At 37.8% G+C, this 17,905-nt stretch overlaps 1 protein-coding gene across 7 annotated transcripts in view; it reads right to left on the reverse strand.

The window, feature by feature from the left end:
- Positions 1-17,905, reverse strand: part of Xpo7 (exportin 7) — an 85,990-nt gene that overhangs the window by 33,443 nt on the left and 34,642 nt on the right. For 2 of the 7 annotated variants that reach the window (XM_087586192.1, XM_087586193.1), the window contains exons 1-5: positions 7,760-7,852; positions 7,129-7,275; positions 4,332-4,425; positions 3,286-3,452; positions 2,121-2,213 (exon numbers count right to left, since the gene is read on the reverse strand). In XM_087586192.1, the coding sequence (XP_087442318.1) occupies positions 2,121-2,213; positions 3,286-3,452; positions 4,332-4,425; positions 7,129-7,275; positions 7,760-7,783 (525 nt within the window). In that variant the 5' untranslated portion in view covers positions 7,784-7,852. 7 annotated transcript variants of the gene reach the window in all.

Genomic DNA, 17,905 nt, shown 5'->3' on the forward strand with positions numbered 1-17,905 from the left:
TGGAAATGAGAACTTAAATGCTTCTAAGGATCTCTCATCTCACTGTTTTTTTTAACCCCAGAAGCTACAGAACAGAATATCCTGTATTTTAACACACAGTAGATACTCAACAAATGGAATAAAAGAATTAAGGTTGTCTGTGATACTTGTAAGCACTCATTGAAAACTTACATTTCTTCTGCTTATTGATCAATTCATCTAAGAGGGTCTCTCTTTGTTTTAGTCACATTGAAGAGTTATACATAGTAAAAGTTTCCATAATGTCACCTCTAGGTTCAAACAGGAATGGTAAAGAAGAGTATACTTTCTGATTTAAATGTGCCAACCAATAAATAATGGAGAACTACTTAGAGGATCAAAATATTACAATTCTATTGTCCATGTCACTGTGTTATATATATCTTACATGATGAAGCTACACTTTTTTGTTTTTGAAACAGGTCTCACTATGTAACCCTGGCTGTCTTAGAACTTGCTATGTAGACCAAGCTGTCCTTGACCTTACAGAGATCCACTAGCCTCTGCCTCCTTGTGCTGGGTGCTGGGACTTCTCCAGGCATGTGCCACCATGCCAGACAATTGCTAGATTTTATACCTACAGTTCCACATATTGCTGTACTGATAATAAGCACATTAACTATGTCAAGCCCATTCATTTACATCCCTTCTCCTGCCCTGACAACTGAACTGTAGGACCCCGGGCTTGTAGGCAAGTGCTCTACCATGGAGCCATGTCCCTTACCCCAATCACTTAAGGAACACCTAGGAACACTTCTTTTTTTTTTTTTTTAAACATCAACATTTGTGCATTTGGAGAGTGAGGAATAGGCATTGAAAGAGTCTTTGTATGTAGTTAAATGGATGCTCTTTTTACATGTAACAGTGGTTGAACAGTCCGTTGTTAACATAGGGTTTGGTGTAAGACTATTTAGGACCAAATTAAGACATTATTGTTCACTAACTGTGAAACTGTAAACAAATTACCATGTATCTCAGTTTCTTCATCTAGAAAATGGGAGCCATAATACCCACCTTATAAGACTGTTGAAAATAAAATCAGTTAAGTTTCATTAAAGAGCTTAGAATGGTGGCTGGCCCATCATAATTACTCAAAAGGCTAAGCTATTGGCACTTTGATAACTATTGCTCACAATGGCAACTGTATCTAAGAGATAACACAACAGGACTTCCAATCTTAACAGGTTGTAATCTGGAGCATTAAAAGAGTACCGATTTACAGTTAGAAATACAGGTTCTCAGGGTTAGTAAAACAGCTGCATACTTATTAGCAATAGCAACAGTAATGCCAATGTAATCAATATGCTGGCAACTTAAGTGTGAGATGTTACATCCAATATCAATATTAGCCTGTTCAATAATCATAAAATTCTAGCTAAATACAGAAGTAAACAACAAATCGATAAAGCCAAAGCAAAAAGAAAAAGGAAAGAGGAGGAGAAAAACAGCCACTGGTGTTTCCTCTGTAATATTTGGTGAGATCAGTGACTACTTGAAAGAATGACTGGTAAAGGAACATTTTATTCACTGGGAAAAGATTGCCAGCAAGACCTTCAGTAGAACACAATTGTACTTTATCTTTTTTTGTTTGTTTGTTTTTGAGACAGCATCTCTAGTCCAGGCTATCCTTGAACTCTTGACCGTTCTGTCTATACCTGCCATTTGCGGGGATTTAGAGAAGCACACAATTATGCCTAGAGTGGGTCTAATAAAGACCAGGGTCTGGTGCATGTTCTCTAAGCACTTTACCAACTCACCAAACCCTAAGACTGGGGTCTGACTTTTAAGTTTTAGCAGATCCTCCCACATTCTGGTATGGTTTTGACAGAGGATCATCATTTTTACTTCTACAAAGAACACTGATACTAATAAGGAAAGCTTGTATGGGAGAGTAAATTATATTGGTAATTTCAGAGATCAGAATCTCTGGTGGGTCAGGATAAAAAGAACAATGTGGGTTGCCTTTACAGAGGAAAACCGAATGGATCTATTTTGTTTCAAGAAGGCATTAATCACTTACCGCAAAAGCACACAACTGCCAAAAAAGATCACCCCACACACAGCAGAAAGAACCAATACTAAGAAAAAAATGTGTCACTTACTTCAATAAAGAAGGCTGTAGCACTTACTTGATTAATTTCATTGGTGAGCTGAGATAAAATTGTGACGCCAATGATGCAGTATTCAACACTGTCCTGGTAAGCAAACACACAGGAGACAGTTGGTATGGCTTGGCTTTGGAATGTACTCACACTACTGGATTCCTTGTTACCAAGAAAACTGCCTAGAGAAGGCAGCAAGCAATTAGAATTAGCTTCAACCTGTTGTCTTGTAGAACACAGAGACCACCTTCTATAGAAAAAAAAGACGGCTGCATTTGACCTTATAAAATTTGGAAGTTCACTAAAGTACCCCAGCATAAACATTATTAAAAGAGAGCTGTAAAACATACCTCTGTAAGGCCAATGATAAATAACAAAGTTTTAAAAGAGACTGTTTACAACAATTAATAAAAAGTTAAGGATGGGGGCTGGAGAGACAGCTCTGCAGTTTCCCAGAGGACCTGGGTTCAAGTCCTAGAACCCACATGGAGGTTCACAATCGTTTGTAACTCCACTCCCAAGGAATACCAAGCAGGCACCAGGTTCATAGATGTACATGTAGGTAAAACACTCACGTACATTGGACAGGAAGTTCACAGAAGAATAAAGCAACAAAGAACACATAAAAATTTAATCAGCCTTATTCATAATCCAAATGATGCTATTAAATATTTTTACCTAAAAACAAAACTGCTTAGCTTCTAGAGCTGAGGTTCAGGAAAAACTTAAAAACTGAAGTTTTGAAGATAATTTGTAAGTATCTTTGAAAGCCAGAATACTTTTTTACCCTTCCAACAGATTATCTTCAAGGGTTAGTTCACCTGATAGATACCAAAGTGTGCTTCATAATTACCGAATATTTGATAGCTCCCACCTGAAGCAAATCAAATGTTCATTTACAGACACCAGTTAATTAATTTATTGCATTTTAATTTGGTACAGTATGTAGTAATCTTCTGAACAGATAGGATTTATTTATGCTAATATGCAAAAATGATCATGTGGGTTAAAAAAAAGATGGTGAAGAGTATTTCAGATAATGACATTTTATGTAATTTTAAAAAGTAGATAATCTTTTCAGTCTATTTCTGTTGCTTTCCCCATTTTTATCCTGGCACACAAGTGTGCACGCACAGACACACACTGACATCTATGGACAATATACCTGTAAGAACCTCGTGACGTCTGTGATTGCATTTCTGAAGACATAGTCGTCCTTCTGGCAGTCAAACCAGCCCAGCTTTGTGATCCTGGCATATAGCTGGATGAGTGCTTGTGTCACAAAAGTCGCCAATTTCGGCCGAGTGGCAAGGTAGTTGAGCACATAGTTCCCTGTGAAATCAAACAGCACAGGATGAGGAGGCTTGACATGGAGGGCCAATGTTCAAGATGCATTAAATAGCCAGAAATGTCAAATTAAGATTATTAATTTTATTTTTTATTTTATTTTTATCTTTTATTTTTTTATGCTACTGAAAAAAAGGGAGCTTCAGATTTAAGATGGTGATGATTTTCATGATTCTGGGGACTGAATCCAGGGTTCTGTGCCTGACTTAGCACCACTGGGCCAAGTTTCAGTCTCCAAATTCAGGCTACTGCAATGCTCAGCTGACCTCAGTTTTGGGCAAGGGTTATCAAGGTCACCAAGAATGATTTAGAGTTGTTAAGGACCTTTTAAAAAGTGTTATCAAAGTCTGAGAGTGCTGACATTTATAGACAAGATGGAGATATTTAAAATCATGATTTTCTTTTCAGAAAAAGTTATTATATAGGCTTTTGAATTTAGAATTTTATATCATAATGACAAATCTAAAGCCTTAACTGTACTTCCACATGATAAATAATGCTGTTTATGCAAAAACCAAAGAAGCCCTAAATGTTTTCTCCCCTGAGGTATCAGTGACAATAAAAAAATGACAGGCTGGGTGTGGTTGTGCATGCTCAGCGGGTGTGAGGTGAGACAAGAGGAATGTGAGCTTGAGGCTAGCCTGAGCTACATAGGGAGGCCCTATCTGAAAAATGAATAAAACAAAAAAGTGATTTAAGAAATGTGTTAGCAACCAAAGGGATGCCTTAGGAATCATCTGAACTAATTGTACTGGACCCAACCTTAGAGAGAGAGAGAGAAAAAAAAAAAAAACAAAAAAACAAAAAAAAAACCAACCCTGAATCTTAGATATCTTTAATTATACTACACTCTTCTATACTTACGGATATCTATCCGCTGCTCCAATGGTAGGGGGTTGTTTGTTCGTGACACAAGCTTGGTAAGGCATGTAGCTGCTAGCAACTGGGAGTAGGACGACTGTGGAAAAGAAAAGAGTGAAGGCACTGAACACTGTGTTGGGTGAACCCACTATATGGTTTTTGTTTATTTCATAAAGTTTCATCCTGTGACATTTCTACAGTATAGCATAAGAATAAAAAGGGAATGGAAACATTAGACAGAATAGCCTATTGTGCTGCATAGCTCATCTTCACGTTGTATCTGTCCATCAGCACAGCTCTGGGAAGTGTGTATTATGGTTTTACAGTAACTTCAGATCAACTGTTTCTAAGAAAAATGATGTCCTAACAATGGAATATTATCTTATTCTCAAGTGGAGCTTTTAATACATTTTGGACTTACAGGTCACTAAAATATTCCAACTGGTCATAACATACCAGGAGGGATCATATGTGGTGATCTTACATGTTACATCATGCAACAGGAACAGATTCAGAACTAAAACAAATTAACTACAGGTCCTGGATAATTGTCCATGAAACTAAGTCTTAAGACATCCATCCGTTCATGCTAGTATTTTTTATATAACACCACCAGGCAGAAAAGACTTTTAAGACTAAAAAAAAAAAAAAAAAAAAAAAAAAAAAAAAAAAAAAATGTTTGTGGTGCAGCCCTGTAAGCACTCAGTAGTAGAGGCAGGAGGGCAGCTGTGAGTTCAAGGCTAGCTAATGCTACATACATCAAGACTATCTTGAAAACAAAACAAAATGACTAATACAACAGAAAAAAAGGTTCAAAAGTGGCTTGGATATGATTTATACTCATACATGTGCACGGTTTACTGTAAAAATATAAGCTGCAAAGTCTTTATTCATGACTTTAAAACTTGCCAAGCCACTGAGAAGTCTGGAGAGATTACGTATGAGGAACCCACCACAACTGTTTTACAATACTGCACTGATTCTGCTTTCCTCGACCTTAATTGTCACTGAGGAACTAGAGCTAACAGTTGAGAGTACAAGGGGCTCTGGGAGCCAGGTGTGAAAGGAAAGAGCTGGTTGCACATCTCCCAAGACACATGTTCTGTACTAGTTCACAGACGGTCATTAAAGAAAATGCACAAATGCTATGTGCAGACCTCAGTCAGACCAGTATTCTGGCATGACTTTGTAATCTTGAAATACTCTTAAAAAAGAACTAGATCCCTGAACTTCAAAAGAATGATTTTAACATCTATAATTATTATATAAACATTTGGATAATGCTAAACAGTAATCAATTAGAATTCTATTCTTTTTTTTTTTTTTTTTGGTTCTTTTTTCAGAGCTGGGGACCGAACCCAGGGCCTTGCGCTTCCTAGGCAAGCGCTCTACCACTGAGCTAAATCCCCAACCCCTAGAATTCTATTCTTAACAAATTAGCCCTTTTACATTTTTTATATTCCTTTGACCCAAATGATGTTCTTTAGAAAATAAATTATTATTACTTTGGTGGTGTTTAGAGATAGGGTCTAACTTTATAACCAAGGCTGGCCTTAAACTCATGGAGATTGCTGTGATTACAGGCATCAGCTACTCACTACCCCTGGCTTCTGAAAATTAAAACTGCAACATCACATCTATTTCCAACTCTACCAGGCTCACAGTAATTATAGCTAATATTTGTACCTTTTCTTAGTTTCTTTCTTTTTATCTGTGAAAAAGATAATAATGGTAGGCATGTCTAGAAAGTTGTTTGGGGGCTGGAGAGATGGCTCAGTGGTTAAGAGCACTGACTGCTCTTCCAGAGGTCCCGAGTTCAGTTCTCAGCCACCACACAATGGCTCACAGTCATCTAAAATGGAATCTGATGCCCTTTCTGGTGTGTGTAAAGACAGCTACAGTGTACTCATGTTAATAAAATAAACACATTTTAAAAGAAAGAAAGATGGGCATTAAGAAAAACAAGACCAATGTCGTATGCCTTTAATCCCAGTACTTGGCAGAAGCAGGTAAGTCTCTCAGTTCAAGGCTAGCCTAGTCTACAAAGTGAGTTTCAGGATGGCCAGGGTTATATAGAGAAACCCTATCTTGGGGGGAAAAATAAAAAAGAGGACTAAATTTAAGTGTATGTTATTTCATTGTCTAAAGGAGGTGCTGATCTCCAGTGAAGCTGGAGTTACAGATGTCTGCAAGCTACCAGACATGGGTGCTGGGAACCAAGCTCTGGGCTTTTTACAAGTATAGTTTGTGCTCTTAACCACTGATCTATCTCCTCAGCCTCAGTCACACTAAATCTTTGCATAGGAGGCATCAGGAGTTCAAGGTCATCCTGAGATACATAGTAAATTTGAGACAACCCTGAACTATGTGAAACTCTGTCTTGAAATACTAACAAAACACTTTAATTTTCTTTAATTTTCACTGTCATGGTCATGTTTCCTTACATTTGTTAAGTAAGCAGTAAGCAGATCTGAGGAGAAAAAAATGATAGGAGACAATCAAGTTTATAAAACAAGGACTTATATATACCCCCTTATACCCTACAAAGGACAGGAGGTGACACTGAAGCATAAAAATAGAGAATGCATCCCAGGTAACTGGTGCAGAACAGAAATATATGTGTAGAGAGCTTACTGATGAGGTCATCATTAACCTGGCTGGTATGATACTGTTCAAGAGTAAAGTGGATACAGATACCTGAAGATTCAGAGCAATGACTATTGCAGTCTGTCCCTAAAGTTAGAAGCAGAGCATTTTCCTTAATTCTGCTACCCTTTAGGACTTGTTAACTCTTACGTACACTTCCTCTCTCAAGGAGCAGCTGGCACTTGCTCAGGCAATCAGGGCTGTTGGTGAATTCAACCAAGGCTTTCTCTGCCTGCAGTCGAGTGGTTGTATCTGTTGTTTCATACAACTGTTTGCACAGATTCTCTAGTTGGGCCAGGCTCTGGAAAAGATCAGTAAGAAAACTGTCAGTCTAGGCAACTACCTATGTAATGTACTTTAACTTGAAATTCCTGGACAAAGATAACCATGTGCAGTGAAGCAAGAACTGACACTTACCAGAGGCTGAGTAGCCTTTCCTTAGTAACCATATGCATTTTTTTTTATTTGAAGCAGAAAACAAAAGGATAGAATACTTAAAATATCTATTCAGTTTTGAGTCTTTGTCTTGGGAAATAAACACAAATGGTATACTTTCTCTTGCAAATAACTACTTCCTAAATTCTTCCAAAAAAAAATTCCAACAAAAATTCAAAACTTATTTTGTTGCTAATTATAAAAGCACCACTAGGGAAAATGCTGCTAAAACCAAGCACATAAAACACAACTTAAAATGTAACACAGATCTTTACTCGGTCTTAAATATTTTCCTTTTGGGTAACAATTGCTAGCTTGCAGCCACCAATATGGATAAAGAAAGACATTACCTCTGTAAAGCTTCTAGAGAACATTGGAGAATATAGTACACACCTTTCTCCCTGAGTCCCGCATGTCTCAAGTGCAGCACACTCTTCTGATGTGTTTAAATTCTTGCTTCAGTTCCACATTTAAAGTGAGGTCAAAATAAATTCAACCCTAGCATCTGCTTACTTGGAGATAAGACAAGGGAAACGCCCCCAAACAAACCCGTCTCTTCAAATCTTGAACCTGTTCCAGAAAGGCAGGAAGAGTATGGGTGTGTGCTTTGGTTACAACCCCAAAGGGATGCAAACAAATCTACTTCCAGTCAACATGTGTTCAAGGCAAAGGCATAATGAACTAGTTAAATCTACACTTAATCTGCACATGTTAGTCTTTAAGGAATGGTTTGGACTTTAAGAACTTTCAATAGTAGTAAGCAAGGCTTGGGTTCAGTAGTTTTGGGGATCTTGTTATTAGAAGTGATCATTCTAAAAAAAAAAAAAAAAAAAAAAAAAGAAGTGATCATTCTGACAGGATAGTAACAATGGAACAAGCTGTGGAAATCGCTTGGTATATATTACAGGTCTAAAGCTTTTAATGAAGTGACTTTCAGTCATGACTTCTAGAAGGCAGGCAAGCACTTAGGGCAGAATTCCTATTTTATTCAATATGATTAATAAATTCCCACCATTAAACAAAAGGCAACAAAGACAGGTACCAGGTGTCACTCTGGAAAAACCCTCAAAACATAAAAAACACCATCTTTTACTCTCAAAAAAGAATAAGCAAAACTGTCTTGGGACTACAGTAAGACTCACTTGTTTTTCCTGACTTCCAGCTACTTCTCAACAGCCTCAGCTTCTGAGCAGAGAAATCTGTGGCGGTGAAACCAGATTTCAAGTCTGAAGTTCTGTGAGAACTACCTCATTCACCCACTCCACACGGCTTACAAACATGGATATAGAGTAGAAATCTAACTGTATATATCTCACAAAAAACTTACCAAGGAACTCCCTAAGCAGACCATGCTGGCCTTGAATTTACAGAGACCCATCTGCCTCTGCTTGCCAGTGTTGGATTAAAGGGGCGTGCCTCCAGACTTGCTAAATCCCTACATTTTTGAATGAAGAATTAATTCTCCTTCACAAGGTTTTGTTTCAACATCAGACTTCAATTTCCTCATGTAAAATGACTGACTCCCTTACAATTAAAGGAACAAATTACCTAAAACAGGCAACAGGGACAACATCAAGAAGACACATAGCTGAACAGGAAAGCTTGGATTTAAATTTGATATTAGGTAATCGCATTAACTGCCTAAGCTTCAAGTATGTACACTGAGGTTTTCAACACCCTGAACAGACACCCTTTAAATAAACCTGTTGCTGCTTACAGTATAATGATGCTCCTTAAGGTCTGATCAATCAGTTCTAGTAGCTTCCCCACAATAACTCTTCATGTTTATTTCAACAAAGCAGTTCGTTCTAGCATCCCTATTACCAAAACCTATATACATACAGGTCATGGTAGGGCTTTAGTTGCTGTTTTGATTGCTAGTTTTGCAGACAAAACATACTGATGAGTAAGACTGGTAATGTGTTCTCAGCTCAGGAAACAGGATTGTTTCAGAACAACAAAATAAACCCGACCTTACACAGCCTGACCTTATGTCACACACACACACACACACACACACACACACACACACACACACACACACACACACAGAGAGAGAGAGAGAGAGAGAGAGAGAGAGAGAGAGAGAGAGAGAGAGAACACGAGAGCTAAAGTGTACTTTCTGTTCCTAAGATTGTCATGCCTATAGTTCACAAAGCAACTTCTACCTGGCACCACTAAAACAAAAGCACATTTACAAACTGGAAGGTGATCTTCAAACTAGCAAAGTATTGCTTTATTACAAGAAACTCAGACCACTAACCACCAAGGTTAGAACCAGACTGATTTTGCCAGTAGCCACAATGATGCTAAAACAAAAACAAAACAAGCTCTCCCCATTCTTGTATACATAAATGTAAACTAACATAAATTACCTTTAATATGTATTTCATTGTGACATGGTTCTGCCATGGGCTTATCTCAAACTTGCTACTTTTAAACCTATGGAAGCTAGTATGACAGGCATGCGTCACAACGTCTGGCTTACCATGTATTACTTACCAGCAATATTATAACATACTCAACTTGGAAATATAAAATAGAGCTCAATTATTCACACTCCAACATAAGAACTATTGTTGAGACCACAGACTTCACAATATGATGATTTAGCTCAAGAATTGGTTCTAAATAAGGAAAATAATTTTGTTTGTACATTGGATACCACATTACCTCATAAAGCAGGAATTAGTTTGGAATCTACCTTAGTTTGTATACTATTGGTTTCCAAATTGCCTTATATTCAAATTAGCCCCACTGCTTAAAATATTTCCTTGGGAGATTTCTACACAGATTAGGATACTTGCTTTTTTTGGAAGGGCCCAAGACTTCCCATTAATTAAATACAAGCAGTAAAATGGAAGTAAGCATAGCCCAGAGATCAGATGGAGTGTGTCCTCCATTTGCTATCTGATTCTGTGAAGTGACAGAAGCCACCATGATATTACAAAATGAAGGCGTAGGACACAAGTCCCAATGGGAAAACCAACCAACCAACCAACCAACCAACCAACCAATTACCCAACGAAAACCAGAGAGGACTTACTAACTTAGTGGATGAACTTTCATAGTTAGGATGTTTCAAGTATAAAAAAGAACTGTTAAAAAAAATTAGGCCCAACCCATTTAGATCCTCCTTACCAACATCTGCATACAGAAAAACATCAGTATTAGGTTAGGTATGTATATTAGAAGAGATGACACTGAACTTTTGCCAGAAAATGGGTTACGGTGAAGACCAAGAACATAAAAGGGCAATTTGATATACAAGGGTATACTTAGAAAAAGAATGAAGAGGGGATGTTGGGGTTGGGGATTTAGCTCAGTGGTAGAGCGCTTGCCTAGCAAGTGCAAGGCCCTGGGTTTGGTCCCCAGCTCCGAGAAAAAAAAAAAAAGAGGGGATATTACTGTTAATAATGAGTATCCAACCATCACAGATAATAACTAAAGAACTCTTAAAAACTGGGTGGCAATTATTATTGATAGATTAAAAGAACACATGATGGGCCACCAAGATGGCAGGTAAAGGTGTTTGCCATGTAAGATATTGCTGACATACATTATAATAAAGCTTTCACTCTAGGATGGCTAAGCATTCATTACTATTAAACTCACAGGAAAAGCCCAGATTCCAGGAGAAGAGAAAGGATTCCACAAAGATGTCCTCTGACATCAACACACCCACTATGGCATTTGTGCTTGTGTGCACAGGTGCACACACACAGAAAATATGGATGAATATGAAGTTAGTTACCACTGAGAAGTAAGATTTTGGGAGATTTGAAATTTCTAAATCTTGAGAAATTTTAAAGGTTCATCTTTTAAAATTTGTGTGTGTGTGTGTGTGTGTATGTGGGGGGGAGAACTTGCTATGGCTAGAGTGTGAACAACAATTTGCAGGCCTCTTTTTCCACAATATGGGATCCAGTTATTAAACTCCGGTTGTCAGGTCAGGCTTGGTAATAAGACCTCTACCTGCTGAGCCATCATGGGGGACCTTGTTTTTTGTTTTGTAAAAAAAGAGAGAAAACAGAAACTTCTATGGAACTCAATACGCAGACCAGGCTGGCCTCAAACTTGTCTCCGTCACTGGTGCTGTCTGGTGCTGAAATTATAGGAATGAACCACTAAACTTTGTTTATAACTTGAATTAAAAAAAAAAAAGATTTGTGGGGCTGGGGATTTAGCTCAGTGGTAGAGCGCTTACCTAGGAAGCGCAAGGCCCTGGGTTCGGTCCCCAGCTCCGAAAAAAAGAACAAAGATTTGCCTTATAACTTGAAGTTTTATTTAATTTGGCTAGCTTGAAACTTACAGCAATCCTCCTGCATCTGCTTCCAAAGTCATGGGATTACAAGCATATACCATCACACCTGGTGGCAATAATTTATCAATAGCAATCAGAATTTATAAAGAAAGAAAAGACAAAGAGTCTATTCCAGAAGCTAATGAAAAATTGTACTTGTAATTAGTTTCTATTTTGTCCTTATATTGGTGGTTTTGTTTTGTGTGGGCCTGGCTGGCTTAGAACTCAGGCTGTCTTGGCCTCTCAACTATTGAGATTAAAGACATGTATCACCAAGCCTGGCAAATATTGGTAGTTTAATAATTTGTTTATTTTATTTTATGTGCATTGATATTTTGTTTGCATATATGTCTTTGTGATTGTATCAGGTCCCTTGGAACTGGAGTTATAGACAGCTGTGAGCTGCCATGTGGGTGCTGGGAATTGAACCTGGGTTCTCTGGACGAGCAGTCAGTGCTCTTAACCACTGAGTCATCTCTCTAGCCCAATATTGGTGGTTTAAATGATTTAGAAAAAAGAAAAACAAAAATCCATTTAAAGTCTTCTATTTATAAGGTTTATTTACATATTTACTAGTCAGTCTCTCCTAAATTATTTAGAGAGGCTTATTATGCTGGATTCAGTAGGGGAAAAAAAAAAATCACCCAGCTCTCTGAATATTTTTATGTGCAAATAAATTCTTTAAAAATCTCTGGCATCTCCAGGATTTAGTTCAAATCAAAAAGATATTCTTTAGAATGGCTAAAATGGAAGAGCCAAGACCACTGTTGGGCTGTAGTTCAAATAGATTGACACTGCTAGTCAATTCTGAGCTGACTCAAACGTCAGAACCTGGTAGTTGTCTATTAAAGCTAAACTTACATGGAAGTGGTTCCAAATGGAAAATCAAATTCCCATTAATAGCAGTATGGACAAATATTTTGCTCCCTACTCTGAGTGCAGGATACCCAGGAATGTCTACTTTATATCTACTAAGCTGTTGATCATTTGTGCAGCTTTTTGAAGTACAGATAAATGACACAGCTCTTCCCAATTTTCCAGGTCTTAATCTGTCCATTTTTCTCTGATGTTAACTAGAGAGATGTTCATCAAAACCCTGCAGCTTGGGGCTGGGGATTTAGCTCAGTGGTAGAGCGCTTGCCTAGCAAGCGCAAGGCCCTGGGTTCGGTCCCTGGATACAAAAAAAGACCCCCCCCCCAAAAAAAACAAAAACAAAACAAAAAAACCAAACCAAACCAAACCAAACAAACAAACAAACAAACAAACAAACAAACAAACAAAAAAACCCTGCAGCTACACTGGAGACTATTTACATCAACTCATGCCCTGGAACTAGGCCTGCTATCCACTTAGCAAATAACTAAGTCAAGGTTTCTGGATGTGTTTTGGGGACATCCTACTTTTAAGAGTATTGAGTAGTTAACATTTTTTGGCTGCAGGTGCTATGTAACATCTACTGACTTAAAGCAAGATAAAATGCACACTTCAGCAACTGATACTGCTCCGCAGAGGGCTGTGTGTATTAGATAAGGATAGCGTGTCACCGGGTGAGTCTGCAAAATACCTACTAACTCAAAATATGAATGAATCTTACATAATAAACATACATGATCTTTGAATTGTGGGTAATTTATAGCCAAAACATGTTAACAAATTATTTTATGAAATAAACAGACTAATTGAATATTTAATGCTCTTCTTGATTATAAATTTAACCCACAGCATTCACTTACTCTGTCACTAGAAGCTGGCTTAGGTTCCCTGTCATAGTGACAAACAGTACAGAGACCTACAAGTCGCAGCATTTAGATGTATTTGCAAATAGAGGTCTCACATAAACAGCCTGAAATGACAGAGATGTTTCTCATTTTGGCCTCAAGGTGTAGCTTTAAAGTTTGACAAAGCCGTTGAATGAAATTTGGTTTTCCGGCTTTCTACAAAACGTTAGAAGGTTGGAAAACACTGGTTCTTTATTTTGTAGTGTCATTAGACAGATGTTGCCAAGAAGGAAATTCTTCTAGGGGACAGACTCTTATATGTTTCTGGAAAAGACCTTGTGTCCTACTACAAACCCTCCCTTTAGGGGTTCACTCCAGGACTGATGTAATGATCCTGATCAGTTCTGAATGTACAACAGACTTCGGCTAAGCTCTGCCATTAACACTGTCAACATCTGTCAACATAATCCTTTGAACATAGAGGGCTACATAAAACTTAGGTAGAGAAAAAAGAGTAATTCTAAATGAAAAGCAGCTTAGATACTAACCTTGTAAATGTGTGACTCTGGGTAAGCTAATTACAGGATCTCATTTCCTGTAGAAATGAGATTTTAGGGGCTGGGGATTTAGCTCAGTGGTAGAGCGCTTACCTAGGAAGCGCAAGGCCCTGGGTTCGGTCCCCAGCTCCGAAAAAAAAGAACAAAAAAAAAAAAAAAAAAAAAAAGAAGAAATGAGATTTTATTGTATGAATGTCTGGTTTTTTTTGGGGGGGGGGGGCAGACATGGTCTCACTGTATAGTTCTGGCTATCCTGAAACTTACTATGTAGATCAGGCTGTCTTGAAACTTAGAGAAGTAGCTGCCTCTGCCTCCCTGTGCTGGGGTTGAAGGCCTAAGTCACTATGTCTGGCTCATCCTTCTACTTTTCATTAGACAAGAAATATTGAACTGCTCAATGAAGACAACAATTAGGGCACTTGTTTTGTTTTCTTTAAGAGTGAATATTTTAAGCAGGGGAGTTGGATGAAAGGAAAGAGAATGCATTTGAAATCATCTTAATTTCTCCTTCTAAACGGGAAGTCACGCCTACTTCTTAAGGTTGTAAAAATCAATGGTAATATATATAAATTGCTACTGGTTATCACTAGAGGAGCCTTTACATTTGCTTGACATAAACGCACACAAAATCTGCAATGGTTCTACTAAAGGGATTATAAATATCTTTTTCCTGTGGAGCTAGAGGAATTAAGAGCAAAGGTTCTTACTCTTCATGAATTCTGTTCTTCTGAACTCATTTACTTGCTAAAACATATTTACAGCCCACAAATCTACATTCACTCACAGTTCTCTAAGTCACTGGACATACAGTTACTGGACATAAATTTTTCCCTAAAGAAAGCCTCTCACAATGTAAAAAAGCATACTTTTTTGTGTTTTTTATAGTTTTGTGCTTCTTCTTGATGATTTCACTGTTGAAAATGGCCCTGAAACATAGTTCTCAAGTGGTGGTTTCTAGCTAGTGCTCCTGTGTTTATGAAGGCTGTGATGTGCTTTATGAAGATTGTATGTGTCCAAATAAAGTCCTGCTCAGGCATGAATTATGTAGTGCGCTTGACCAAGGGTTCAATGTGAATGTGTCAATAATAAGTACTAAATAACAGAGGTCAGCCTGACTGGTTGATTAAAATGTGTCCAAGGGTGGGTAGGAACCTAACCCTTTAGTTTTCCTAGGAGAAATGTTCTAGAAGCTGCCAATTCAGTTTCCCTAGTCATTTTATTCAGCACAATTACAGGAGATAATAAGGTTATAATATAGTTATGTTTCTGATATATTTGATCAAATAGGAATTTACTATTCTATTTGTTTAACTTTTATATATGAATGTCTATAATGTAGTTCAAATTCTTGGACAATTATTTTAAATGTTTGCTTTAAATGCTACTACACACACACACACACCACACACACCATTAATTGTTTTTTCTAGAAAAGAAGATTCCATAAGCAGAAAGAAGTAGAAAAGAAAAGAGAAAACTGAATGGGAATAGGGGGCAAAACAAAACAAAACAATAAAAGAATCTGATGGCTCTTGCTATCACAAAAACACTAGTGACAACAGAAGAAGTCCCCAAAACAATGCCTTCAGAAAACTGAAGAGAGATGATCTTCAACCTGGAAGGCTCTACTCAGGCAGAGTGAAGGCTGAACAAAGGGACATACATTGTTACACTAATTTCTTGCCATGCTTCTCCTTTCTAGGAACTGCTTAAGAGAGTGCTTAACTCAAACAGGAAAAATCCCCAAGATATGAGAAATCCAAGGTAGGTCAAGAATATCAAAGAGGATGGTTTAGTGTCCCAAGAAGACAACTGTGAGCTGGCCGCAGAGAACAGTCATATTATATAAAAGCAAAATAGTTTAAGGGGAAGTCATGTTTAGTCATCGAGCACTTCCAATTCCTGACCTCTGTAACTGCAGACAAGAGTATGTGAAGAGGGGTGAATTCTCACTTTAAGCCTTCACATAAATGTCAGGATTTCCAACCTTCTGACATTGCAATATACACACTAGAAGTTAGACATGACTACTTAATCCATGTTAAAGTTGAATTCATAGAAAGAAAGCTGTCAGGCTGGTAAATTAACGACTTTAATTACAAAATAAAAATTCTACTGAGGTGCACAATATTTTAAACTAATATTTAAACGCGAAATGAAGTTCCAGATCTTCAACAGGTTGTCCTGTGCCATGGATTTCACCCCTACCACAGGAAAATAAAATGTTAGCTTTAAAATTGGCACTGTGTAATAGAATTACATTTAAAAGCCACAGGAAGATCTATATAAGGGCTGGAGGGATGACTCAGTGGTTAGGAGCACTTGCTGCTCTTCCAGAGAACACAAGTTTGGTTTCCAGCATCCATATCTGGCAACTCATAACGGTCTGAATTTCAGCTCCAAAGTTTTATTCTGGCACTCAAGTGTATAATGCCCAACCATAAACACACACATACATATAATTTAAAACTTTTTAAAAGAGGCTTTGGTATACAGAATTTTGTGGCTTGTGATTTTTTTTCTTAGTTTTTAATTTTATTTTTTGAGATAGGTTTTCTCTATGTAGCCCTGGCCATCCTTGAACTCAGGTTTGCCTACCTCTGCCTCTTGAGTGGTGGGAATAAATTGTGCCATCACTGCCCTGCATTAAATGTATACCACTTCCTACTTACCCAACTTAAAAAGTTCTTTTTCTCTCTCTTAAAAAACAAAAAACAAACAAACAAACAAAAAAACCCAACAAACACCCCAACCAACCAACCAAAAACCACAAAACCCCAAGAAACACCCACCAAAATCCGCAAATCAAAATGAAAGCAAAAGATCAATACTCCCCCCCACAAAATAAGCACAGAGCAAAATGAGACCAAAACTCTAAATAATAACTTCAAATTCATTTGTGTTGGTCAACTATTCCTGGGCATGAAGCCTGCCCTGAGTTAGGGTTTAATAGACCCAGTGAGACTCCGATGGAAAAAGAGTGATTTTTCTATTATTAGTGGGCATCAACTGCAGACAGGTTCTTGGTTAAGGTTTGGAGCCCATGTCTACTACTCACCCTTCTCAGTTCTGGTACCCATTCGGTTTGATTCTCCACAGGCCTGTGTGTGTGGTTTTTTATTTATAAATGGTGTTCTAATAAGGAAAAAAAAACCCACTAGTTTTTGTCCCTTCACTTCCTTCTTCATTAAAAACCACCAAGTTGTCTCTCAAATGTTTTTTATAAAACTTGATTCTGTCACATTAATAGCATTAAAAAAACCAAAATAGTGTACACTGCTATGAAAATAGCAAGGTAAAAAAAGAAATTGTACAGCAAGCAGGTCACTCCAATAAAGCAAGCAGACACCTAATTATTTGGGAGCCCAAACCTGCAGTTTAAAACAACCACAGGTAAATAGATTTTCCCTGCTATTTTAGCATTTGTTATGATTTCTCCCCATATCTCATGTACTTGGTCTTCAACTGGAAACACCGGTTTGGGAGGTTATGGAACATTGGAGACATGGCCTCAGTGTTAGGCTGAAGTCTTACTTCTTGGTCAGCTGTCAAGAGATGTGAGCCAGATACCCAAAGTTCTCCACAGTAGCCCAGAGATCATGCTACTGCCACAGCTTCCCTATCATGGTGGGCTGCATTCCTTACACTGTGAGACAAACAAGTGCTTCTTCCTTTAAGTTGCTTTTTCCAAGTATTCTATAAAAGCAACAAGAACACGCCTAACAAACCATTCCCCTAAAAACTGTGTTTCTGGGCTGGAGAGATGGCTCAGCGCTTAAGAGCACTGACTACTCTTCCAGAGGTCCTGCGTTCAATTCCCAGCAACTACATGGTGGCTCACAACCATCTATAATGGGATTCGATGCCTCTTCTGGTGTGGATATAAATAAAATAAACTTAAGTCTTTAAAAAAAAGGG

This window comes from Rattus norvegicus, chromosome 15 (genome assembly GCF_021556685.1).
Source record: "Rattus norvegicus strain SHRSP/BbbUtx chromosome 15, alternate assembly SHRSP_T2T, whole genome shotgun sequence".
Taxonomy (NCBI): Eukaryota; Metazoa; Chordata; class Mammalia; order Rodentia; family Muridae; genus Rattus; species Rattus norvegicus.